General features: G+C 34.9%; 3 protein-coding genes and 1 long non-coding RNA gene across 5 annotated transcripts; 1 reads left to right on the top strand and 3 right to left on the bottom strand.

Moving 5' to 3' along the window:
- Nucleotides 1–824: 824 nt before the first annotated feature.
- LOC121878051 lies at nt 825–6,321 on the bottom strand. Its single transcript, XR_006091093.1, has 11 exons — nt 5,833–6,321; nt 5,521–5,566; nt 4,841–4,899; nt 4,523–4,586; nt 4,226–4,279; nt 3,914–3,959; nt 3,234–3,292; nt 2,916–2,979; nt 2,619–2,672; nt 2,307–2,352; nt 825–1,065 (listed from the first exon to the last, which is right to left on the bottom strand). It is a non-coding gene; the product is annotated as an uncharacterized LOC121878051 (long non-coding RNA).
- A 1,047-nt stretch (nt 6,322–7,368) lies between these two features.
- On the bottom strand, nt 7,369–13,247 carry LOC121878047 (60S ribosomal protein L14-like). Its single transcript, XM_042384010.1, has 5 exons — nt 13,206–13,247; nt 11,540–11,641; nt 10,592–10,669; nt 8,113–8,229; nt 7,369–7,547 (listed from the first exon to the last, which is right to left on the bottom strand). The coding sequence occupies exons 1-5, from the start codon at nt 13,206–13,208 to the stop codon at nt 7,401–7,403; spliced, it is 447 nt and encodes a 148-aa protein (XP_042239944.1). The 5' UTR covers nt 13,209–13,247; the 3' UTR covers nt 7,369–7,400.
- Nucleotides 13,248–13,438: 191 nt separating this feature from the next.
- LOC121878049 (40S ribosomal protein S24-like) lies at nt 13,439–20,033 on the top strand. The gene is made up of 7 exons (XM_042384012.1): nt 13,439–13,490; nt 13,718–13,786; nt 15,793–15,861; nt 16,735–16,875; nt 18,802–18,915; nt 19,263–19,265; nt 19,995–20,033. Exons 1-7 carry the CDS (start codon nt 13,479–13,481, stop codon nt 19,995–19,997), a joined length of 411 nt encoding a protein of 136 aa, XP_042239946.1. The 5' UTR covers nt 13,439–13,478; the 3' UTR covers nt 19,998–20,033.
- A 2,544-nt stretch (nt 20,034–22,577) lies between these two features.
- On the bottom strand, nt 22,578–27,266 carry LOC121878046 (5'-deoxynucleotidase HDDC2-like). 2 transcript variants are annotated; one of them, XM_042384007.1, is made up of 4 exons: nt 27,061–27,266; nt 25,799–25,923; nt 25,348–25,519; nt 22,578–24,513 (listed from the first exon to the last, which is right to left on the bottom strand). In XM_042384007.1, exons 1-4 carry the CDS (start codon nt 27,118–27,120, stop codon nt 24,283–24,285), a joined length of 588 nt encoding a protein of 195 aa, XP_042239941.1. In that variant the 5' UTR covers nt 27,121–27,266; the 3' UTR covers nt 22,578–24,282. The 2 variants fall into 2 exon arrangements, with proteins under 2 accessions (XP_042239941.1, XP_042239943.1); XM_042384009.1 differs by lacking the exon at nt 27,061–27,266 and adding an exon at nt 26,770–27,016.
- Nucleotides 27,267–27,399: the final 133 nt, after the last annotated feature.

Here is a 27,399-nt window from a genome sequence, read left to right as displayed (position 1 = left end):
TTTGAGGTATCCTGTAGGAAACCAAGTGAATGAGTCCATTACAATTTCCTTCCTTATTCCTACCAATGAGGGAGATATATACTTAGAGCATTATAGATATCTCGTTCATAGTTGGGTGTAGTCGGGCAAAAAATATGCATCATCTTACTCAGAGAGGAGTTACATGCCCTACTCATTAGAGCAATACAATATTTTTAATTACCTGGTGTACTATGCTTCATCTGTTCCACTCCAGTTTCCTGGTGTAATGTGCTATCTGAAGGTATTAGCTTCCATGAAGTGTTACTTGGTGCTACCATATGCACTTGATGTAGCAGGCTTAAGACGATTTGTACCTGTTCTACTCTTGAGAATGGAATTAAAGTGTGGCCACTTGACTGATAGTGTACCAAGATATACTGTAGAAAAGGTCCCCGGGTTAAGAACAAGGTCCCATAAAATTAAAGCTTTAATTTTATTATTATTCTTTAATGGGGATTAGCCCACCCAGGAACATTAGACAACAGAACTGTTTCCAATATCTTCCCAGGTGGTAGTACCTCCTTATTTGGTGTCTACCTAAACCTGATGATTTATTTGTTTACTTTCATTTACTGTATTTTGTTATTCCAGTTCTTTTCTTTTAAATTAAATGATTTGCAATGCATATAAGGACTTAGGCTATGATATAGTGGGATTTGAAACATTGTTATGTAAGTATGGTATGAACATAGGATATGTGGTTCGACTTAAGATTGTCTGTAGCAACGAAACTTGTATATAACCTGGGGACTGCCTGTAGTACAAGTTTAGGGGTCAGAGGATATGAAAATGACAACAAATGATGGATGGACACGAGAAATATATTTCCTTTTAAAAATTCTGAAACTCCCATAATACTGTGACTGGCAACAAGTTGTCAAAAGTGTCCGGTTTATGCAGGTATCTTGACCTTGGCTTGGTTGTTTCGATGGGTCAGTGATTAACTGTATGGAAGGAGTCTTGGCTTCAACTAATTATGATGTGTTGGACATATGGGGCTTGAATATGCAGGTAACATACAGTACACCTCATCTCAATTATAATCTGAAAAAGCAAAGGTGTAAGAATTATTAAAAAAAAAAAAATTATATATATATATATATATATATATATATATATCACACACTACTGTGTATGACTTGAAATGTCAGTTAGCCAGTAGTTCTTATCAGAACAGGTCCATCACATGTGTACAAGAACCTCTCGATTTACGCACTAATTACATTCTTGAAAATGGTCGTGTAAATCAAACAATGTAAATACCACAGTAGAGATTAGGGAGGTTCTTCATTAATAAGACAGCACCTAATATTATATACACCAGTGAAAAACTGCAGTACAGTATACACGTACCAAGAAATATAAAATATCAGCTGTTCATTCATCTCTCTCAACGTTTGACCACATCCATCTTAATGGATATGATTTTATACTTCTTAGCATCACAGGTACCAGAAAACTTAAAAAAGAAATTGGTGGTAAGATGCAAAGCAGGTGCAATATACTGCAGCACTCTGTGACAGACTGCATCAACGCACTGAGGACTGCAAGGCGGGAAGCTGGCAAACACCACCACACTGCCATCCCAATGATGCTGTTTGCCGATGGTCGCATTACAATAAGTCCTCGCTTAACATCGGGGTTACGTTCCTAAAAATGCTACATTATACGAAACAACGTTAAGCAAATCAATTTTCCCCATAAGAAACAGATAAAATACTGGAGTTAATTACCCGAGCCTCCCTTTGCCCTATGAAATACATTACATATACAGAAAATCATTGCCATTTCTATAGAAAATAGTGCATACATATACAACTACTAAGTTTGAATTGGTACTCACTGATGGGCAGAGGTGGTAGAGGGAGTGTGTGGTGGGTAGCGAAACAAAGGAGGCAGATAGCAGGGGGGATGGCTGGAGCGGAGTAGGGTAGCGAGTCACTGAGACTGCACCGAGCCAAGAGAGCATGGCCAGACAAGAGCAGGTGATGCGACATAGAAAGTAATCCGCGACAACACAAAACGACGTAGTATCAGATCACCGGGACGTTAAACGAATTGTTGGTCTCTTAAATTTTAGCGACGTAGTACCGAAAGAACGTTAAGTGCGGACTTACTGTGTTTCAAACACAAGCCGGTGTAAATACAAAGATTAAATTACGTAAACCAAACATACGTAAATGGTGACGTACTACACTTGATACCAGTTATATGATTGTCCAATGTTTCAAAAGCTTGCTATATTTACTACTGAAAAAGACAGGAAAATACTGTAGTGTACCCACCTTAAGGCAAAACCTTCAGGATAATGTTTCACCACAGAAGATCATCCTAGAAACAGTAATTAAGAAATTTAGATAATGTTTAATTAGCCCTTGATAATATTTAACATGATCAATTCCATCAGCATCAAAAATAGCTTCAAGTGTCGGTCAGCCGGCAATTCCTATCAAGATGGGTTCATCATGTGTATATCCAATATATATATGATGTCACAAACATTATAATTATGAGAATATAATACTGTACCCAAATGTTTAACATTTTATAAATTATCCTCCATACAAATAAAACAACCACAATACAGATCTATTCACCTTAATTCAAGAACTCCAGAGAGTTTAAATGTTGATTCCCATTACAGCAGCTTCCTAGAAAAACAAAACAAAATATGAAATAAAAAAGTCCACACATCCTTAAACAGTGAATTACAAAGTTTCATCAGCACTGAAGTTGGCTTCAAGTATCGTTCAGTCGGCAATTCCTATCAAGATAGGTTCATCATGTGTATGCTTGACGTGGCACCTACATCACATTAAGAGTAACTATGCTCATATTTCTAAAAGCTGACAATATAGTGTGTCATAATTACAAAGAAAGATAATAATACATACCTCTTTAATACCAGGACTCCAGAACAAAATTCCCAGGATTTTCTTCCACAGCCAGACCTCAGTTCTTGAATGAAAAAGTGTATCCTAAATTTGGCATCCTTATTTTGTATGTACTGTAATTCGGCAAAAATTTCAACAATAAAATGATTTAAAAAGCAGGTCACCTGGCTATTCCTATAAAGGTAAGTACTGTACATCATAATGATGCTTGTTTTGTGTGAAACTCACCAAATGCCACATGTAAATATTGTTCTCAGATGATCAAACGCAAACAATTTATCATATGTACAAAGAAACAAAGTAGTAGTACATATTTACCTTAATCCAAGAACTTGGTAGAATTCTCAGAGATGCTGTTCCATCACACAAGCTCACTCCTAAAAAAGAAAATTCATTTATTAAATAAAAATACTGTACAGTATACCTATCTATAAACTGTAGGACTAAAATTTCTTCAGCACTGAGGGTGGCTTCAAGTATCGTTCAGCCGGCAATTCCTATCAAGATAGGTTCATCATATGGATTTTCAAATTGCATAAAAGTTACAAATATTGATATTATGTTTAGAAGCTTCCATGACAACATACTAAACTAGATCAATCAGCATGAAAGGCTACTCCTGTTCTTTCCCAATGCAAAGCGGAAGACTAAATTACTCAGAATTTATGGGGTATAACTCCCAAGTGGTACAATTAATCACTTCAAAACTGTCACACTCATGAACATACTAATCTAAATATTAGCAATTACAAGTTTAATATGAAATGTGTCCACAGAGAACCAAACGTGAATGTTATATGCCACTGAGTTAGAGATGGGAGATGTAAATACAATGGTACTTAACAATGAGACTTTTTAAGACCCTCCAAAACTTTTTGTACATGATAATTTGTACACAATAAAAAGATACCTACACTATTTCTATTATATAATCAAAGTTTCAAAAGCTTACTATATTTTCTACTGAAAAAGACAGGAAAATATTGTAGTGTACCCACCTTAAGGCAAAACCTTCAGGATAATGTTTCACCACAGAAGATCATCCTAGAAACAGTAATTAAGAAATTTAGATAATGTTTAATTAGCCCTTGATAATATTTAACATGATCAATTCCATCAGCATCAAAAATAGCTTCAAGTGTCGGTCAGCCGGCAATTCCTATCAAGATGGGTTCATCATGTGTATATCCATTATATATATGATGTCACAAACATTATAATTATGAGAATATAATACTGTACCCAAATGTTTAACATTTTATAAATTATCCTCCATACAAATAAAACAACCACAATACAGAACTATTCACCTTAATTCAAGAACTCCAGAGAGTTTAAATGTTGATTCCCATTACAGCAGCTTCCTAGAAAAACAAAACAAAATATGAAATAAAAAAGTCCACACATCCTTAAACAGTGAATTACAAAGTTTCATCAGCACTGAAGTTGGCTTCAAGTATCGTTCAGTCGGCAATTCCTATCAAGATAGGTTCATCATGTGTATGCTTGACGTGGCACCTACATCACATTAAGAGTAACTATGCTCATATTTCTAAAAGCTGACAATATAGTGTGTCATAATTACAAAGAAAGATAATAATACATACCTCTTTAATACCAGGACTCCAGAACAAAATTCCCAGGATTTTCTTCCACAGCCAGACCTCAGTTCTTGAATGAAAAAGTGTATCCTAAATTTGGCATCCTTATTTTGTATGTACTGTAATTCGGCAAAAATTTCAACAATAAAATGATTTAAAAAGCAGGTCACCTGGCTATTCCTATAAAGGTAAGTACTGTACATCATAATGATGCTTGTTTTGTGTGAAACTCACCAAATGCCACATGTAAATATTGTTCTCAGATGATCAAACGCAAACAATTTATCATATGTACAAAGAAACAAAGTAGTAGTACATATTTACCTTAATCCAAGAACTTGGTAGAATTCTCAGAGATGCTGTTCCATCACACAAGCTCACTCCTAAAAAAGAAAATTCATTTATTAAATAAAAATACTGTACAGTATACCTATCTATAAACTGTAGGACTAAAATTTCTTCAGCACTGAGGGTGGCTTCAAGTATCGTTCAGCCGGCAATTCCTATCAAGATAGGTTCATCATATGGATTTTCAAATTGCATAAAAGTTACAAATATTGATATTATGTTTAGAAGCTTCCATGACAACATACTAAACTAGATCAATCAGCATGAAAGGCTACTCCTGTTCTTTCCCAATGCAAAGCGGAAGACTAAATTACTCAGAATTTATGGGGTATAACTCCCAAGTGGTACAATTAATCACTTCAAAACTGTCACACTCATGAACATACTAATCTAAATATTAGCAATTACAAGTTTAATATGAAATGTGTCCACAGAGAACCAAACGTGAATGTTATATGCCACTGAGTTAGAGATGGGAGATGTAAATACAATGGTACTTAACAATGAGACTTTTTAAGACCCTCCAAAACTTTTTGTACATGATAATTTGTACACAATAAAAAGATACCTACACTATTTCTATTATATAATCAAAGTTTCAAAAGCTTACTATATTTTCTACTGAAAAAGACAGGAAAATATTGTAGTGTACCCACCTTAAGGCAAAACCTTCAGGATAATGTTTCACCACAGAAGATCATCCTAGAAACAGTAATTAAGAAATTAAGATAATGTTTAATTAGCCCTTGATAATATTTAACATGATCAATTCCATCAGCATCAAAAATAGCTTCAAGTGTCGGTCAGCCGGCAATTCCTATCAAGATGGGTTCATCATGTGTATATCCATTATATATATGATGTCACAAACATTATAATTATGAGAATATAATACTGTACCCAAATGTTTAACATTTTATAAATTATCCTCCATACAAATAAAACAACCACAATACAGATCTATTCACCTTAATTCAAAAACTCCAGAGAGTTTAAATGTTGATTCCCATTACAGCAGCTTCCTAGAAAAACAAAACAAAATTTTAAATAAAAAAGTCCACACATCCTTAAACAGCGAATTACAAAGTTTCATCAGCACTGAAGTTGGCTTCAAGTATCGTTCAGTCGGCAATTCCTATCAAGATAGGTTCATCATATAAATACTGTGTACCCCTGTACTTGCTTTTTATCAACATGACCGATTACTGAACTGAACCACATGATACAATGCAACCTAAATTAAAACATAACTACTGTATTTGGATCACCCAAGCTTCTCCAAGATCAACCTTGATAATGCTCCCTGAGAGGAGTTTAGCTTAATGTTATGGTGAAATAAGTTGGGGGTGGGTGGTGAAGCTTCAGGTGATCCCACACCCCTATGTTGGACTGAATGTGGTTTCCACTCAGCAATTTCTATTAGGTAGATTCATTATGCAAATACAGGTATGTCACAAGTACCAAATATATATTATAGTCAAACTTCCAAGATTAAAATACAGTAAAGAGTATACCTAACTTTCATAAAAATATAATAGTGCTCACCTAAATTCAAGACTTCCAGAAATTTTCCAGGACATTGTTCCTCCACATAATCTCAAACCTAGAAATAATTATAAAATGCTAAAATATTGTTGAAATATCCCCAAATTACACATAATTCAGTAAAATTTCATCAGGAGTAAAAATGGCTTCAAGTGTCGTTCAGCCGGCAATTCCTATCAAGAGAGGTTCATCATTTGGTTAGACAGGTTATCCACTTTTTATATGAAATAGATGTGTTCCTGATATTTCACATCACAGAAAATTTTCTAGAATTATATTAAACTACAGAAAACTATTATATAACTGGAGATTCATTCCTTGGGGAAAAATACATCCAGGAGCAAATGCCAATGTTTAAAATTTATCCTCTAACAGAAATAAACAATAATATAGTATTTACCTTTGTGTGAGGCCTCCACTTAACCATCAAGGACAGTGTTCCACCACAGTCGGTTCTAGAAAGAAAAGTCTCACAAACACCTTTAAACTGACAATAAAATACCAGCTTATGTTTAGTGCAGTGAATTTTTATCAATTTATACAGGTTATAACAAGAAAAGGATGCTAAACTTAGAAGTACAGTACTGTATATTAACAATCATGAATAGGAATATAATAAAAACTCTTAACATTTCTCTATGAAAACCAACCTTTCACTGGAAGAGATCTGGCATCTGGTAGCTAGTGTTGATTTTCCTTGTCACATCGGAGTATTCTAATCTGACCTAAACTGGGTGAACACTCGACCATATTTGATCCTTGACATGAAATCTTTAAACCCGACTACAGACATTAGATGTTCACTCCCCAACCTTCCATGGAGATGGTTGGTCGTGCAATACTCAACAAAATATTTATCCTTGTATGTAATCAAAGTACAATATTACTCTTTCCTAATGAAACAAACTTTAGTATACACACTAATCACACAAAAAAAATTAGGATAATGAAGGTTAAAGAATCAATATTTCTTTATTTAGTCAGCAATTGTTTATTTGGCTTTCTTGGCCTTGACGACTTCCCTCTTTGCCTTCAGGTTTTGTTTTTTGATGTGGAAGTAAGCAGTCTTGACAATCTTGTTTCTTGTCTGCCTTGCCCTTCCCAACTTGTAGCGATCAAAGTCAGTCATGTTTGACCGCTGAAAAGGCATCTTATTCCATTAAACTGTTTACTATTGATCAATACTGTACAATATTATAAAATATATTTAATTCTATATACTGCACAGTAGAATGTATTGTTTACCATTTATATTTATTAATTATATAATTTCTTCCAAAAATTGCTTAAAACTATTTCAAATATCCAATAAAAAATACTTAAATCTAGTATTTAAAAAATTAACTTTGGGTATTAACTGTTCCAACAAACTTTGTAAATTACAAATGATGAGTGGTAATACAATGATAATGAGGGGATTACAGATGTCATTCAGTAGATAACTCAAACCTACCAAAGGAACAAGAACTAAGGTGCCTAAACATGAGACAAAACAAATGTATAGTAAGGGGGGACCACTCAAGTGACACACACATAATCTATTCAGATATAATTTTATAAAAGAAACTTATCTTAACCCTCTGAACAGAAGTTGTACTTTGAACAATGTGTTACAACATGGATTACATGGGATAACCTCATATGGGATTGAGATGACATCAAACTTGCTATTTCTGTGTTAGGTAAATTAAAAGTTAACTCACCAGGACATCCTTGTTCAAGTTCTTGTTCCACACAGAACCGTCAAACTTCTCGGTAATCTTTTCATCGTCCCAGGCCTTTCTCACAAGCTTGGATCTCTGGCTTCGGTTTATTTTTAGCTGAAATAAATAATGACAGTCATATGTCAGGAAAAAGGGAGACAGGAGCACAGTAACAGGATATGTGCTTGATGAACTCCCCCTCCTTATCTGAGTCTAGTGAACCACGTTTATGTATTCAGTTACTAAAAAGTTGGAAATGTCGTCAGCATGACAAAGGAGAGTAATTGATAAGTCAAAAGAGAGGCAAGCAGGGGAAAAGTAAAGGGAGTGAAACCAGGAGTGTTTGAGAGAGTAAGAGCTAAAGCTGAGGCAGTGTTGATCAGTAATAAAATTTAAAGTTTTTTGACTACAGGTATAAGAGGGTCAGCCACAGAACATTATGAATCAGATAATAAGAAAGGAGAAAAGGGAGGGTTTTAGCGAATACATATGCACTATGGAATGAAAACAATGAAGAGTAAAGAGAGGTTCAAGGAAGACCTGTATTGAAAACTTATTACGAGAGTAAAAGTGATGGGGGACTTGCGTGTAAGAGTTGATTGTGGGAAATATGTAGTGCCAGAAATGAATGGCTATGAATAGACTGCTAGATATGTGTATTAAAAAGAGGATCTGTCACAAACAATTGCTTCAAAAAGAAAGCCCTATAATACATAGAGGCAGGAGTGATCTGAAAGTACTTCCTGAGGTGGGACAAGAGTCTGCCCATCATTTGGTAAAATTGAGATTAATAGTTAATATAAGGTTGAGGGTGAAAGATTCTAGGTGAAAAGGCTACAAGCCAATGAGCCAAGGAAAATCAATGTAAGTAAAATTTTAAGAACTAATCAAGATACACAAGAAATAGGGAGCAAAGGAGATGTCAAAGAATGGGGAGTTTGACAAATGTGCTGTGCCACCTTTAGAAATGCAGATGAGATGTGTAGGTAAAGTAATCAGGAATGAGAAAGAAGAAGATGGAATGGAATGCGAGGTTGGCAGTGCTAATAAAGAAGAGAAGAGCAGGTGATTGCCAATGGCAAGAAAAGATATGAAAAAAAAAATAAAATAAATAAATACAATACAGGGAAATTAGAAGTAAAGAAACAGGTGAAAGAATAAAAAGGAGAAGAACACTACTCTGAAGGGAACTATGAAAAAAAAACCCTATGAAGATAGTACTATTTAAGATTGAGAGGGGATACACTGCGGGTTATCAGGATCCAATGTGACTATTTGCATGTCACGCCACACGCTCGGCCACAGGGAAGCTTCCTGAACGTAAGTACAGTACCTCCATCTGCTTGTTTCATTATCATTGTTTGTCCATTTTATCATGTTGTATCTAAGCAATATTACTAAAACTAATGTAGTTGCATTGTAGTGTAGTATTACTGGAAAATAATGCTATGAATATGTTATAGATGTATTTATTTGTGGAATTATTATTCCGATAATTATTTATATGCATTACTTACTCTACCAAACACAAAGACAGCCTGGCGACGACTGCATGTGTGTCACCGAGCACTTTTTATGAAAAATAATGCAAATCAAATAATCCAAATGAATTATTTATCGGAAATAAGTATTATGATTAGTAAATATATGCATTATTGGCCATCCCGGATACAAAGGTAAGCAGAAAATGGCCGCTAAGTGCGTAGTGACCACGAGTGCTAGCCGTCAAAACAACACTGTCCCCTTATCTCCCTCGCCACTGCTGCCACAGGGAATTTCTAGAGGGCCAATATATTGTAGAAGTATCTTGTTTATACATGGAGAATTACATGATATCAAAGTAAAAGAGAAAAACAGTTTGGGGATGAGGCATGACTGACTGCATCAAAACTGAAGAATGTTTAAGTTATAAGTTATCAAGAGTGGATTGAATCACCAATGAAATGTTCAGGATGTGAGGTGGCATACTAACAGAAAGGATTACAAAAAGTGTACAGGCTTGGTATGACATGAGGGCAGGATCCCATAAGAATGACAAATAGTACATTACAACAGTTTTTAAATAAATGGATAGGTAAAAAGAAAACAGAAAATTATCGAGTAATATGTCTGTTGAACATTCCAGGGGAAATATGGCAATATATATCATTAAGATAACTGTAGCAAAACCTGTGTATTATGGGAAAAGCAGTGTGGGATTCAGAAAATGAAGAGGATAGGTGGTTGCCATCATGTAAATTTTACTGCTGGATGCAATATATGTAGGACTTTGAGTGCCCTCTTAGCTGGCAAGGTAACTACCCATAACTGAACTTAATTTGAAATTGGCCTTATTTTGCCAAGGTTTGAGTGATTATTACTAAAAATTATGAAAATTTTAGTGTACATTCCTTTATATCCTATGTATAAGCTTTCGGCATCTTCAAAGTAGAATCCAAAGTACTGTACATAGCTCAAATTTGTAATCTTATATACTTACCAAATACTTTGTGAGGAACATTTCAGAAAACATGAACCCTTGGCGAGGGACACCGGTGGAAGGTCCATCAATCAGAGCCTGGGAAATTAAAACCTTTCAAGTAGTTTTGTTTTTACCAAATCACAGCTCTTCAACATGTATTTTTTACCAAATGGAATATTCTTTGGTAACTCTGTTAAACTCTGTCAAAGTTTTTACAATTAGTTCATGGTCTAATGACACCTGTATTCTTGTTATATTCTAATCTATAAACAATTTTTACATGTGTATCACCTTAGTGTGAAACCAATTCAAACCAAATTTTTGTTTAATCCAGGGTTATCACAAGAAATCCTGAAAGCACCTCAACTTCTGTCAATTATCCAAGAGCTTTATTAATTGTTGAATTCAAGGTATGAAATTTAGTAGTGGTTCATAATATAGATAAGACAGCTGGAAACCTTATAACAATAAAAGCTGACAACTAATGAAAATTGCCAAAGAACCCTTATTTCTATCTCAAATTTACATCACTCGCACAATAGACCAATGAGAATCACATTTTGCACCCCCCACTGAGAAACCCTCAACAAACACTTCGCACAAATCTCCCTCCAAGCACACGTGATTATACACAGGCAGTCCTCACTATGCTAAATGGATATATTATGTAGAAATGATGTTAATAAATAAATCAAAACAGATCATCACTAAATGTAAAATTAAAGGAATACCCATATTCAACATATACACAGGGTGATTTATTTGAGAACTCCAAATAATTCCCATACGAAAAACTATACAAGGTAGGAAACTAATATTTTGCCTAAAAGTAGCCTATGTTACAGAAAGACAACAAACCGTAATCCTGAAAGTTATCAGGTATCATGTGACCCATCAGCGGCATTAAATGGTTTTCTCTCAGTTACACAATGGCACTCACTGTGTTCATCCTGCACAGGAACTTACCCTATTGGCATCGATAACGTCAACAATTACTGCCAGTCTGCCCTTGTATCGACCTTCATTGAGGTACACCACCCGCCCAATTTGGACAAGCTTTCGGAAAGTCTGGAAAGAAAATTTAAATACGCACGTTAAACAGTATTTAACTTTCATTGCATTGTTCATGGAAATATATGGAGGATATACAATATTCTAAAGTGGATTTGTGAGTGGTTACATGACAGGAAATGAGTAAGCAATAACGGCACTAAATCCGAGTGGGGTAATGTCACTAGTGGAGTAACCCAAGGCTCAGTACTTGGACCATTACTATTTACATATTGTATACATAAACGACACAGATATAGGTAGAGACAGCAACATAAGTAAATTTGCCAACGACACTAAAATAGGGCGTATAATTAAATCTACAGTAGTAATAAGGATATAAAAGAACGAAGTGAGAATATTGGCCAACGCATATACAATTAGTTATGTTATTGTATGTTAATGATACTCTGGATAGATTGGTTTAAAAAATCACAACTACACAGAAACAAGACCAGTATGAGTAACAAAAGGACTTGATTATGTCACACCTAATATTTACACATTTCCTATTTAGAGAGAGCAGATGCATTTACTCTTAATTTGTTAAAGTTAAGGTCAAATAAACATAAAAAAAAAACAATTGCTTTTCATATATTAAAATCAACCTTGTCCACATTTCCATTGTGGATCAACATTTATATATGCAATGGTTAAATTAAGACAAATTTAGATTCAGGCATGAGATGGGTAAACACTGGTTTGGAAACAATGGTGGATGAGTGGAACAAGTTACCGAACTTCATCATTAACTTGAACACGCTGGAAAGCTTCATATTGGTTGGACAGATAAATGAGCGATAGGGGTTGGGTGTGAATGGAGCTGCCTAGTATGGGCCAACAGACTTGCTGCAGTTTCTTCCATTCTTATGTTCTTAATGTTTTCGAAGTGGAGATAAATAATCGTCCAGTGGCTGCCCTCAGGTTTTGGTATGAGAATAAGTCTTTGGGGGTTTTATACTCAAATCTGACTTTCATTTCTTGGACAAATTAGCAGTTTGTGCAAAAAACAAACATTTTAATTTTTTTTACAGAAACTGCGGTAATTATATAGGACTAACCCACGAGCGAAATTGATTGAAAACAATTATAAAAAATGTCGGATTTTCATTGTTATATTATAGTTATATTATAGCGAACTCGTAACAATGGTTTTAAATTAGACAAATTTAGATTTAGGCGTGAAATAGGTAAACACTGGTTTGGAAACAGAGTAGTGGATGAATGGAACAAGTTACCAAATATCATCATTAACTCGAATACGCTGAACTGCTTCAAACATAGGTTGGATGCTTATATGAGCAATAGGGGTTGGGTGTAAACGGGACTGCCCAGTATGGGTCAATAGGCCCGCTGCAGTTTCCTCCATTCTTATGTTCTTATGATATTTCTTCCAAGTTGGTTTGTTTACATGTACCCTGCATCACTTGTTTCAATTATTCTCTTCACCTTACCTCTGTCCTCAAATAATACTGTACAGGTATATTCTAGATGATTAATATATTGATCAGGCTATTTAACAGATCAAATATAACAAAGATGATTACAAAATACTACGATATATTTTGAAGGTTCTCCTTACCATGATCCCCGTACGCCGCCGACCTGGTGAAGGGTCAGTAAGAGATCGTCTGTAATATCCCCGATGTAAACACTCCATTTATATATATAGTTTTTTTTACTATTTACAAAAAAATTGTGATAAAATGTTTAAATATATAATATATTTATATTATATTAAAATAAATTAGATTATTTTTATATGAGTTTGTGAGGGTATTTATTTTCCGTATTTAATATTTTCTATGGCTGTCAACTCAACGTTCCTTTACTGTCTCGAGCTAAACACGGAGTCATGGGGAAGGAGGTTAGAATTATATTATCCATCAGTATTTCAATCATCATTGTGAATATATGAAAAGTGGTGCAAGTTTAACATTATTAGTGTATTAACTATTAACGTGCGTTACACTTCGGTGCCAGGAATTAATATTAGTATCGTATATTGATGAAGCAAGTGAATTGAAGTTTGTAAACAAACTGGTATGGGATATGTGGTCTGCCTGAATTGTAATTAGAATCCTTTATTTTCAGTCGGAGGCCACCGCTACTATCAGAACCAGGAAGTTCCTGACCAACAGGCTTCTCAATAGGAAGCAAATGGTATGTATTATACCTGTTTTCTCTTGATATGGAAGAAGCCATTATTTGGTAGAAATTAGTGAGTGTCATATTTGAAGATTAAGGAAAGAAATACCTACATGGAAGTGGGCAATTGTAGGTTAATGTCTGATTCGTTATCCTGGCAACTCTGCAGGTTGGGTAAACATACTGTACAATAATCTTGTTCAATGGGCCTTTGTTAGCATTTTCGTCATGGATATTTTGCCGTGACCGGCTAAATTCCTACTAACGATCTAGATACTGAGATCAGCAGTGACATAAGCAAGTTTGCGGATGACACCAAAATAGGGCGGCAGATTAATTCAGGGCAGGATGCAAACGCACTACAGGAGGATTTAAATAAACTGCAGGAGTGGTCAGAAAAATGGCAAATGAAATTCAACACCAGCAAGTGTACCGTACTGAATATTGGAAGAACAAATACTCTGTCAATGTATACAGCCTTAACAACATCAACCTAGAGAAGTCAACTTGTGAAAGAGACTTAGGGGTACTTGTAAGCCCGGACCTACTGCCTAGAAAACAGTACGTTAATGTTCGATATAAGGCAAACAGAGTATTAGGTTTTATATCTAGAAGTGTAAGTAATAAGAGTGCAGAGGTCTCATTGCAACTATATCTTGCGCTAGTCAGGCCGCACCTCGATTATGCGGTTCAGTTCTGGTGCCCTTATTATAGAATGGATATCAATTCACTGGAGTCGGTGCAGCGAAGAATGACGAAAATGATTACGGGACTTAGAAACCTTCCATAATAAGATAGGTTAAAGGAACTAAACTTGCATTCCCTAGAAAGACGAAGAGTGCGGGGATATATGATAGAAGTATTTAAGTGGGTGAAAGGAATCAATAAAGGCAATATAGATAAAGTTCTTATAATATCCGAGCAGGATAGGACTCGTAGCAACGGATTTAAGTTGGATAAGTTTAGGTTTAGGAGGGATATAGGAAGGAACTGGTTCACAAATAGCTTAGCAACTTTGTAGTAAGTGCTGGAAAGTTTAAAAAAGGCTAGATAGATTCATGGATGATAGAGAGTGGTAGTAACTCTAGACAGGAGCTGCCATGCACAGGCCAACCGGCCTATTGCAGACTCCTTTTGTTCTTATGTAACGCTAATTTATGGTGAGTGTGCTCTGATTGGCTAATAATTCATACTAGACAGCCCTGTTTACACATAACCCTTATCACTTTTATATCTATCTAACCTGCTTTTGAAGCTTCCCAGCGAGTCCGTGTAATGATGGTGGTGTTATTATATGCCATTGTCTACAACACTATTTCCAAACCAATCTGGGTAAAGATTTCGTTGACTTCATTATCAGATATTACTAACAAAAACAGGTGTTTGTATGTTATTGGGGGTAATTTAAAAAGAATGACCTTTATTTTTGGGGATGGTGTTGATAGATACTGGTCATTCATACAGTGATGAGGGAAAATAGTTAAAACCTTAAACACCAATCAAACCTTTGGCAACCTGACCTAATCTGTGATTGAGTAAAAGAGGACCGTTGTGTGAATTTTGAACAAAATCCACACGTTTCAAGTATATAGTCTACATAACTTATGGGCACAACGTAATTGACATTTGAAATAATATGTACTGTGTGTTAAAAAATTTCGAAGGTCACAGTACTGTACAGTATTGGAAATATTTCTTTCTGTAATGCTCCAAGCCAACTAACATAGGGGATGAGGGAGGGATAAAACATTTTATTTACTAATGTAATGTCAGTTTGCCCATTACAAGGTAAAGTAGTTGTATATACAAATATTGTATGGCCGTCCATTACAACAATGATTGGTTGAACTATTTGTTTGTCTTTTTAATGCACTTTAGACTTGTAGGGATCATTATATTCTCTGCTGAATGGAATATGTCTTAACAGTGTCAGATATTGAAGATTTACTATATTCATGTACTGTACTTAGCTCATAATAAATTACTTTTGAATTTTGTATCATGATCAATATTTTTTTCAGGTTGTGGATGTCCTTCATCCTGATCGGGCCACTGTACCGAAAACGGAAATCAGAGAAAAACTAGCCAAGGTAAAGTATTTCAGGATAATCTTCTGGAATGGATGTGAGAGTTACTACCTCATTCATGACGGGAACTTAATTGATGCTTTTTGGGTGCATAGAATGAATTATGGCGGGGAGTTGTGAAAAATAATAAGACCATGAAAATGTCTTAATTCTTATTGTGTGGTGTAATGGTTAGTGTAATTGCCTCAAGTGACAAGATCCACATGATGAACTTTTGGTACAAATTACTCCAAACTTAACAAAAGTGTTGCCATGGTAATGGTTCATGCAATTATAACATGATATTTTTTAAGATTTAAAAGAAATTTATAATGTGAAATAGTACTTATTGATGACTACAGTGCTTAAATTTACAGTAACCACCATCATTTCACTGAAAATATTGAAGCAGGTTGTGTCATGACTGTATATAATGTTTAATCTACCTACAAGTGCTCATAACACTACTGATGTACTCATTGGTGCTTATGATGACCTCAATGAAACTCAGGTATACATAAGGATATACAATATAGTGGCTCAGGAAATCAAAATGACTGTATGCTCATAATGGCCCCAAGTGACTCATGGATTTTCATAATAATGCCAAGTAAAGTGACTGCATTTTGGGTGTGTCCCACTTAACCTCACTTGTTACTTTGTTGACACACATCTTTTGTCCATTTTAAGTCTCCTGTACTTTATATCGCATCCATACTTGTAACATCTTTTCATACTGGATTTTAGATGTAATAATTCTTTCATTATCCTAGTTAGGTGGCAGTTCAAAGTATTTAATTATTTGTTTTAATCTTCATATAGCTACAGTCTTTCTAAGCAGTTGATCATTTGAGGCTTCATGTAGTTATTGGATGTTCAATATGTTTTTCATTTCAGATGTACAAAACTACTGGTGATGTTATTTTCTGCTTTGGCTTCAGAACAGCATTTGGTGGGGGAAAGAGCACAGGCTTTGCACTTGTGTATGATACACTTGATTATGCTAAGAAGATTGAGCCCAAATATCGTCTTGCGAGAGTAAGTGATAACTCTTGTCTGCTCTTGATAGTTGTCAAAAAAATTTCACCCCCTTATGAGGGGGGTGACCACAATGGAAAAGCCATTAGGGCACCCTACTACCCACCTTTTCCCTCTATATCCTTCAAGTTTATCCCATTCCCTGTTCTTTTCATAAAGTACAGTACAGGTGAACCCCAATAACTGACATCCAGTTGACTGATTCGCTTAACCAATGATTACATATTGGGGAAATACCCCGCAAGTTTCGTGGATTCCCCGGAGATCCGACGATCGGCAGAGCTGGCATGGTGTGAATTCTTGGCATCAGAGGGCTCTGCACACAGAAATGTCATTTGACATAAAAAATATGCCTTGGGGTAAAAAAATGGATTTTTGTTTAATTTTTCATACAAAGGAATTATTTTACATGCTGATCAAGTATTTGGGTTCACAATTTAAAAATTCGAGTACAGTATTGTATTGTTCTACCATTCTCTCAAACAATGTAGATGGTCCTTTTATCCAGTGTACTTCAAGGCTACATATTTAATATTCTCTGCTTCTGAATCTTTCCCACATTTCTTATCTAATGATTAAAAATGTGAAACTCTTATATTGTCTTATCTGCTAGATTTCTCAGTTATGTATGGTTTAGCAAGGTCCTGGTGTCAGTCTCCTTCCTATCTTATCACACTGTATCAAGGTTATGCACCCTTTTACCAATTCCTGTACTTTTGACCAAATCATTTCCTAATCCTAGCGTAGGTGTGACACTAGTGACCATAACCTACCACCCTTCGCTTCATTTCCTATTACATTACAACCATGGGGATATCACAAATCCCTGTTAACTCTCATTTGCCTTGCCGCTGGTGGTGTATGTGTTTGCTAAATCTAACAATTTTCCTCCTCCATTGGGCTTCATAAATGCTTCAGGCAGTTTTCAATTTTACCAGTCTATATTTCTGAGTACGGTGCAGGGGGGGTCCCACCCAAATTCGCTGGGGTTAGGTTCTCAAAATGGCTGCAAATCCGCGATTAACATTTTGGGGGGGGTGCATTTTTACCTGTGTGCAAAGAAATCTATATTCCCTTTGTGTTTGCCCTTAGGACAATTATTTCTATTACCTGTATTGTATATATGTGTGTGTGTAGACACACACACACATATACAGGTAATGGAAATTACTGTCTAGAATGAATGGCTCCCTGTCCCAGCCGCAAAAATGCCAGTGTCATCCACAAATTTGGGGGGGGGGCTGTACTGTAACCCTCGTTGTATGAATAATGTTCACTATTTATATTCATCTATACCAATATTCTCTTACACCTTTTTTTCACCAAGTATACAAAACTAATCTCATTTTTCCGAGTATGGTCCATTAAGCCGGGGGTTAGGGTGCTGCTGGCAGTAACAACAACCACCCCAGTGCACGTGGGTTTTTTTCCGTGCTTTTTCTTGTAGTTGGGGATTAATATACAGTAGTTAGGTTTTTTTTAACCCGTATGTCATTGCGGAGCCGAAATCATGTTTCCCATTTATGTTATTTGATATACGAATATTCACTTAACAATTGGTTTTCAAAGAACTTAATCCATTCGTATAACAAAGGACACCTATAGTCAGAGCCTGTGGTCTGAAGAGCTCTTATCTTTCCCTACATTGTTTTCCCTTGCCCTCTCGGTTGCAACCCTACCATATACTTTACCAGGTACTGTACACTCAGTAGACTGATTCCTCCCTTTGTCATATTACTTCTCCCCCTTTACAAGGGTATTATTAGAAAATGCTAAAAATTGTAATTTAGAATTCATGATGAACCTGTATGATAGGAATTGCCGACTGACGACATATGAAGCTAAACTATCACCTGAATTATAGTTTAATGTTTTTGTATTGGTAATTTGTTTTATTTTGAAGTTAATAGTGATCTCTCCCAATAGCAAGGCTTAATAGAAGTAAAGAGAACTGCCCGTAAGCAGAGGAAGGAGCGCAAGAACAGGATGAAGAAGGCTCGTGGTACAGCCAAGGCTAAGATGGCTGCTGCTACTAAAAAGGTAAACCATTATTGTTGATTTTGTTCATGTGACTCTGGAAAATTTCAGTATATGTCACTTAATAGATGAACAGCTTTGAGGAAATGTTGCTTGTAATTTAATAGCTGGTACAGATTTAATGTAACTTATGTTTTGATGGTTAGTACTTTGGGTTAATTTAAAGATCAAATACTGTACATACAGTATATGATAGTTTCTTTAGTCACAATAAATGGATCATTCCATCTTCTGTTTTATATACTACTAGCTATTTATTTAAACAAAATCCTTTGGTGTTTTCAATAAATTAGTAGGTCACTTAGCGTAGTGTTTTCTACTTATTAATGCTTCTCCATTTTTCTTTGCAGAAGGTACGTTAGAATTATTGGTCTTCACATCTGGCAGATGGGTAACCTTGCTGTAATGAGAATGTGTGAATGGGCCATACAGTGTGTTTGTGTTTAGTTGTTTGCTCTTTATGTATTGAATTGCATAGTATTAGAGGGAAATGTTTAAAGTTAGTTAAAACCAATTGTGACAGGTATATACTGTAGAAGAAAAAACATGTTCTCTCCAAAAATAGGTCCATAAGTAATAACACAATTTTTAGGCCCCCCCCCCCCCGTTTGGAAATAGTTGATTGTGTTGGAGTGGCTGTTTATGTTGTCTTACTGACGAAATGAGTGAAAATATTCATGTAGGCATGAGGACCGATAGTTGATTTTTAGAATGATCTGGCAGTAATCATGACTAAGTTTAGTGCGTGCACCACAAAGCTGACCTGCAATCAAGTGCATTTAATTTGATAGTCCTATTCTCTAAAAATGATCCTTCTCAATATCCTTTGACTTGTTTCCTTTCATGTTTAAATGTGATTTGGGCGGATTGCTACATTAATATATATATATATATATATATATTTTTTTTAGGATATTTTATAAAGGGAATGAATATAGATAGTAAATTAAACTAAAATATTAGAGATTATCATCATTGTTACCCATTTTTTAATGTGGGGACAAATATATTGTTGTTAAAACTTTAGTCACAATAACCATTTGCTTAATTTACTAATTTTATTTTATTTTTTCTCCCAACAGTAAATGGAGCTGTGAAGAAAAATAAATTTGAGATGAGAACTGGTAATTTCTTTGCCCGCTATTTGTATATCTGTGGAATTACACATTTTAACTAAAAAAATGTCTTTCAGAGATACCTCACAGCCTGCCTGTGGAATTTTGGTTGTCTATTCATCACAAATAGAATTTACAAACTGTATAAAATGGGATGACTTATGCAATCTTTCAGAGTGGCACTGAATGGGTTCCTCAAAGATTTTATAAAACTTTTGTGAAATTGTCTGGACTGTTAATTGGGAGTGGAAAGAGAAAGCAAGTATGTGCTGCTTCTCAGAGTATACTGTACAATACTCCTCGTATGAAGCTGTCATTCTTTGACCTGGTGATAACTTATTTTCATAAATATGAAAATCACCCTCTCCATACTTGAAGGTAATGCACTCCAATTGTATTGAGCCATGTAGTTGTGAACATGCCTTAACACTGGGAAAAATGGGCATTCGGTCATCCTTGTTAACAGGCGAGTACCGAGAAACCTAGATAACTGATAGACCTGGACAAATGAGAAAACTTGTGTACAATATTGCAAATTAACATTCGATGCATGTCTAAACCTGCACAAAATAACCTGCAACTTTTTGAGCTGAACATATGTACTGTATATTGTAATGACTTAATACAGGGATGGTGTACAGCAAGCATAGGCAAGCCGCGGCAGACCATGTGTTTGTACAGCCCGTGGAATGATTGAAAAGTTCTATTTAATGTGGCCCGCAGTCAGTTTATGGTGAGTAAAGCAATATTTATTTAAAGAATAATCTTCACACAATTTGTTAGTGTTTCATCACCTAAGAGGAAGTAACTACGAAAATGTTACCGTAAAATAAGTATATATAGTCAACAATATAAATAGTAACTTGTATGAGTTTATGGGCCAAGTTTGGAGAGTCCTGCTTGATGGATTAGCTATATGGCAGTGGGTCACTTGGGAAATAACAAAGGTTGATTAAGTCCAAGTGGGGTCACAGGGTTTAACTAATTAAGTATTTCCATAATAAAAAAAAATTGTGCATCAGAAACCCATAGCATTGAAATAAGGTAATTAATATCTTGCAAGTATCATTACAGCCACTAATTACCCTGCAATTGAGTCGTGGAACATAGATTCGGACTGCACGCGCAGGAGTACCAATACTGTACTGAGATTTTCAATTAAACCTAATTTTTGGTTGAAATCGCCAAAATATTAAGCCATATGTCTTAGTAATTTTTCAACTGAAATATACTTTTCTCTCTGATTTTAATTTAAGGAGTAATTAAATACTTCCAGAATAACAGAAAAATCGCACCTCGGAACCCATAGTTGACGAGTAATTATCATTTAAGTAAGTATCTATACTAACAGCATTCAATAACCACTAATTATCCAGAATCTAATCGTACCATAGATCAGAACCGGCATGTCAGGAGAATTTATACTGTAATTGCATTTAAACAAAATCTAATTTTGGGTTGAAACTGCCAATAAATAAATATAATTCCAATGTTAAAATTAGCATATCAGGAAGAACAATGGAACAATGTATAGGTACATTCTCTCTCTCTATAATATATTATATATATATATATATTATATACAGGTATATATATATATGATGATTAGCCCACCTAAGCACAGGTCACTGACCCACACCAGCCTGGGGGCAAATGTAATAATAATAATAATTCATAGGAAATAAAAATTTTAATAAAAAATACAAAATTGAAGATAAAATAATAAATTTATAGTGATGATAATAATAATAATAACAACAGGTCATAATAATAAAGAAATTCTAAAATGAGAAAAAAGAGAGAGAGGGAGGAAGATGTGCCTGTAAGTAGTTTTATTGTAGTTGCTCATATTCCAAGATTAACATTGGCATTATTCTGGTGGGTGTGTCATAAGTAAGAAAATGCTGTAATTGTAGGAAATATCAACGTATTCTGTTAAATGCCAAGAAACTTACATACTACCTAAAAAATTATGATGGATTTGTTTCATAAATGGGGAAAAGACTGAATGTAAACTGAAAATATCATAAGGTGGACGTGAGGATAAACTTCTTCACTGTCACCTAATACAATATTAACATTACTTTTGGGCTCGGCAGGGTATAAATTTGGTGGTTGGCAGGCAGAAAAATACCAAATCGTAATGCGGCCCATGAGTGCAGAAAGGTTGCCCATGCCTGGTGTACAGTATATAACCAGGGTAGAGGCATAGTCAATACATCTCAAATTATTCTTTTTAGAGGGCAGCTCCACACTATGGTAGTACAGTATTTTATTCTGGTTAATACCAGACAATTTTATTCAACCATGAGAACCCTTTGCCCCTTAAATGTGTTGGTACTGTGCCTTAAATTTAATTTCAAGTTCTTTTGCTCGTCATTTTGATGCTACGCACAACTAAGAGCTGGACTTGTTAGTACATGTTGTCACAGGGTTAATCAGAAATTTTTATGTAATTTTTGCCACGTATCAGCTTACTGGCTATTTGGGTATAACAGCTATGCAAATTAGCTACTGTACACAGAAAAGGTGACACTGAAAACCAACACATCCAATAATTTTTTTATTTTTTATATTGCATGCTGCCTTTATTAGCCACTACTGTAATTTCAAGAGTTCATAGCAGTTTCCTAATGATTCAGAGATGATATGTAACTGAAACATTTATGGGGAAAGTAGATATGTCTGCACGAAATTGTGACACAAGTAAGTAGTAACTGTAAAGTAATGGTAAATAATATAATACAATTTAAATATAAATGACAGGTTTTCAAAAAGTTGCTGCTTTATAAACAAAAGTATATGATAACTGATAGCTAATAATGGTTAACCCTTAAATGGTGGCCATTATCATTGGATGTTAGCGGTAGGCGACAGTGACTTACGTTCCTTTGTGTTCCATATTCTGCATACGGAGGCAAATTAGAGAATCCTTGGCCACAATTTAAGGGTTAAGAAAACTTAGCAAGTGACATCTTGTTCTGAGAATAGATTTATGTTGAAGTAATAAATTCATGGATAAAGATGTGTGAGTAAATAGTTCTTTACTATGATGGTATTTGGTGTCAAATAAATAAATAAATACATAAACAAATGAGACACACTCATTTGTTTCCAAAAGTTACAAGGATGTACTAAATCACTTTTTGCCTGATGTCACTGATATCAAATTACATCTGGTTAGAGATAAAAGTACCGGGTATCTCCACATACGGCTTTGACTTGATTCAAAAGTGAGAGTCCTGTACACTTGCTACAGAAAGTATCTGTAAGGTGGGGGCCAATGGATGTCAGAATGAACACAGATTCCTGTTGTGTCGGTAGGGTTGTCAAAACCCTTTGTCTGTTGTCATATCCCTCGTTTAATGAAGGTTCAAGATAAGAAAATTCGCTTATAAAAATTAACTAAGTTAACACCTCTTTTTCATCTAATAAAAGCTTCCCCTGCTAATACGAATTTGGGTCCCAGCAAAAATGTAAATTGTGTGCCTTGGGAGTCAGCTGGGGCAGCAATCTTATGAGAGATGGGCAGCAGTGTATTCTCGCTTAATGATGATAACCCCAGATCTAAGCGGAGGCAGCATCCAAGCTGGGCTGAGTTGCTATGGGGAGCTTTGAGGCCATATGGCTGCATATTGTGCAAATAACGGCTGTATTAAACTTTTATTTAGCTTTTCTTGATGGTTTTAGCTGCACATTTTCATATAGATAGAACTCAGTGTTTTATTAATGTTTTAAATGTGTTAGGTAGTGAAGTAGTGTTACTGGATACAGTACAGGTACTGCACTATTTTTCATTAGTTGTGTAGGTTTTTTGTTCATGAAGCAATTTCATATTTTGGGGGTAATAATATTGGGTTTCTTTGTCGGTGAAGAACCGAACCCTATTTTCCTATTTGTTCTATTATTTGAGTTATTAAAATCCACATAATGAATAGTTTTCCAGGAACTAACCCATTCGTTAAGCGAGGAATACCTATACAATACTGTAAATGTTTCATTTAGAATTTATCGGAAATTAATTTTCATAATTGAAAAGAAAATTGTTACAATAATTTACATAGATGTGATGAAAAAGTTAAGACAGTAAATTATGACAGGTAAGATACACATAGCAACATAAGCATATAAATTCAGTAATACTGTATTTAATTTAATACATAAAAGTAAAAAATAATATAAAATTTAAGAAAGTTAAAAAGATATGCCAAATATCACAAATTATTTTATTAATAAAGTCTACTGCTGGATAAAATTAAGAACTTTCCGTAAGTTCACCCAGTGTCTGCTTCCTTTGTTCATACAATTCTTCAACCCACTGCTTCACTTTGGGGTGCGTAAATTTTCCTTCGGTGGACTTGAAAAATTCTTCCAATGTTCCTATTCGATTCTGACTTGTTTCATATTCAAAGGCTTGTAAAATCATGTCGAACCTATCCAAGTCTTTAACAAGTTTTGCCTCAGGTGTCTTCTGATCTTCATATTCCTGAAAATAATAATTCCACTTATTGCATACAGTACAGTATATTACAGTACCTCTACTTGCAAAAAGTAAAAATCAAAATTCAAACAGCAATACTATATTGTATACAAGGTGATCCTCAATTATGCATAAATTACAGGATGTGTTTCTGAGACTTCTAAGGCACAATGTCGACAGGGAAAAATTTTGGAATCCGCAGTTTCCTAGCTACAGCACTTGAAAGAGTGCAGAAGCTAAGAGTACCTGCTCTCTTCTATGAGAAGAAGTAATAAACAATGGCATAGATTGCAAGCATAACTCCTCTCCCAAAGGGTGGGAGGGTTTGACACAGGTGTAGCTTCCATGAGTACCTCATCTCACTTCCCAGACTACTGGCAACCGACACAGGGACACTCCAAGATGCTTGTATCATCAACTCTGCATCTTTTGATATGTAAAAAATTAGCAAATTTTTTGTCATCTTGGCATTTTGCTTGTAATAAAGCAAAGGATCCCCCCCGTTTGTACAAGTTCAGCTCAGGCCCAATGCATGATCATGTGATATTGCAAAATGGCGAAAAGGTACACAGGCGGATTTTACAGTTGAACCGTTACTCAGGTTTAAATTGTTGGTACTTAAGTTAAAATGGTTGATGTTTTGAGGTATCTGAAGTTTGAAGATAGAGTATTTTTTTTTTAACGGGGATTAGCACAGGTCACCGACCCACATCGGGGCCTGTGGGGCGAAAATGTAATATACGTAATAGTAATAATAATAATTCATAGTACTGTACTAGAGAAACAGTGGCTATCCAATGAATTATCCGTAATCTCATCACAATAACTAGATGAACTCACCATAAATAAGTTGAACATCTCATTGCCAGCTTTTTCTCCAACCAAGGTAATAAAGTGCTCCATGGCTGCCACCTCTCGTGTATGTTTGTCTTCTTCTGAGACTCCACAGAGTGGAGTGAGGTCACCCACTACACTTTCTGCCATGTCATGAACCAGAGATATCTTCATAACTCTGAAATAAATCTACTTATAGCATCAATTACCTTAAAAAAAATCATAATACTACAGTATGAATGGCCCATTTACTATATACAGTACAGTAATTTGTTTGGTATTTTTTTATATGTACCGGTAGGTCCTTTATATTTCTGTACAGAACTGTTTATTTCAATGCAGTGTTTCAAGAATCTGATTTCTGATACATGGAAGAAGTGAGTTTAATTGTTCAACTAAATTTCTGATTAAAAAAAAAAGCACAACTAAAATTTCACTGCAAACAGCAAAATCTCACCGGTCTCTATTAACATTATCATTTTCATCAAGCAGGAAAGATATGATTGCCATTCGGTACATATGACCTGATATAGTTTCTGGTTCGTTGACATTGCTAAGAACCCATCCAGTTCTTTTCACATGCTGGAATAAAGGGAAAATTACCAATTAAAAGCTCCTACACAAGTTTCTCACTGAAATCTGAATATTGAGGTAGTGCCAGAGGCTGATATATATTTATCAAGGCATTAAATATGAAATATTAGACCTAATAAGACCATGGCAATAGGTTTCATCATGGGTAGTCCTTTTCACTGAGTGTTATGGTATAAATTAATTTCGTTACCTCTTGTACACTCAAATTATTTCTTATTTAAAACCTGCCCCTAAAATTTTTACTCTAACTTGTTGTCAATCTAAACTACAATAATACGTGTTGGGATTGTTGATGTCAACATTTGTCCAAATATAGAAGTTAAATCATTATCAGGCTCAGGCGAAACTTGATCCATGTATCATTTCGTTTAGATAATTCATATCATGAACTTAGGAAGCACAGAAATCACAGCATGGAGATAAAATTAGGAGGGATAAAATTATTGAACTTATTACATTTGTGTAGCATTTGCCCAATTGGATTGAGGCAAATTTTAATAGGATATAGTCCTTAGTAATTATATTAAAGGTTAAATTCGTATGAAACACAATGAAATACACTAAACACCAATACTGTATTCCATAATAATTTCCATGCCTGCAACTTTGAAAACACAGTTTTATTTTGATATGTATTTTAAATTACTTTAAATAAGTTCGTTAGGGTCATTATTTTTTTTTATATATTGTTAACAAGAGGAAGACAAACTCAGAGGTCCATGGAAATTGAAAATTCCTCCACCCATTACTCTCTATTCACGAGGTAAAAGTCACATATTCCTCTTACTAGTACTGTATAGATAAGTGGGACTAGTGTACACTATTGGTGCTCACCTCAAAAACTTGTCTCATTTAATTTTAAAGTTTTATTGTCGTCTTCGTAACATTTCATGGTACATTATTTGATTTACTGTTGCCTTCCCATTAGTCTGACGTCTTAGGTATTACCAGAACACGTGTTAAGGTGGCACTATAACATTCTTATTCCTTCACCTACAACATGTAATACAATGATGTTATTAGTTTTGGACAAATTCATTCCACACCTTCAGCCATGACAGATAGGATTAGGAAACCATTTAAGATTTTAGGTTAAAACATTAAGTAAGAAATAATGGATCTTACCTTCAATCGACCTATATGTTTAAAAAATTCCAAGCAACTTTTAGCACTTTGTGTCGCCATTCCGCAATACAGTATCTTGTTCACAGCTTAATGAGGCACTGATGGGTTCTGTTCTGTCTGTGATTGTTGTTGTATTTTAATATAAGTGAATAAAACAAATAAGAAAAATATAACTTTAAGGATCATAATGCCACCAGAATAGACTAATAAACGTTATTAGCTTTGTAAAATAGAATCAGAAAGTACACATATACCTTCTTCTAGTGTCTATAGATACTCTTGATCCAAATGAGAAGCTCTAATGGATACTCAATATTTCGTTTCATAACATTAGAATGA

Source organism: Homarus americanus, unplaced genomic scaffold, assembly GCF_018991925.1.
Source record: "Homarus americanus isolate GMGI-L3 unplaced genomic scaffold, GMGI_Hamer_2.0 scaffold45562, whole genome shotgun sequence".
In the NCBI taxonomy this organism is placed as follows: Eukaryota; Metazoa; Arthropoda; class Malacostraca; order Decapoda; family Nephropidae; genus Homarus; species Homarus americanus.
The sequence above is the reverse complement of the archived record's forward strand: the minus strand, read 5'-3'. Positions and strand labels throughout refer to the sequence as shown.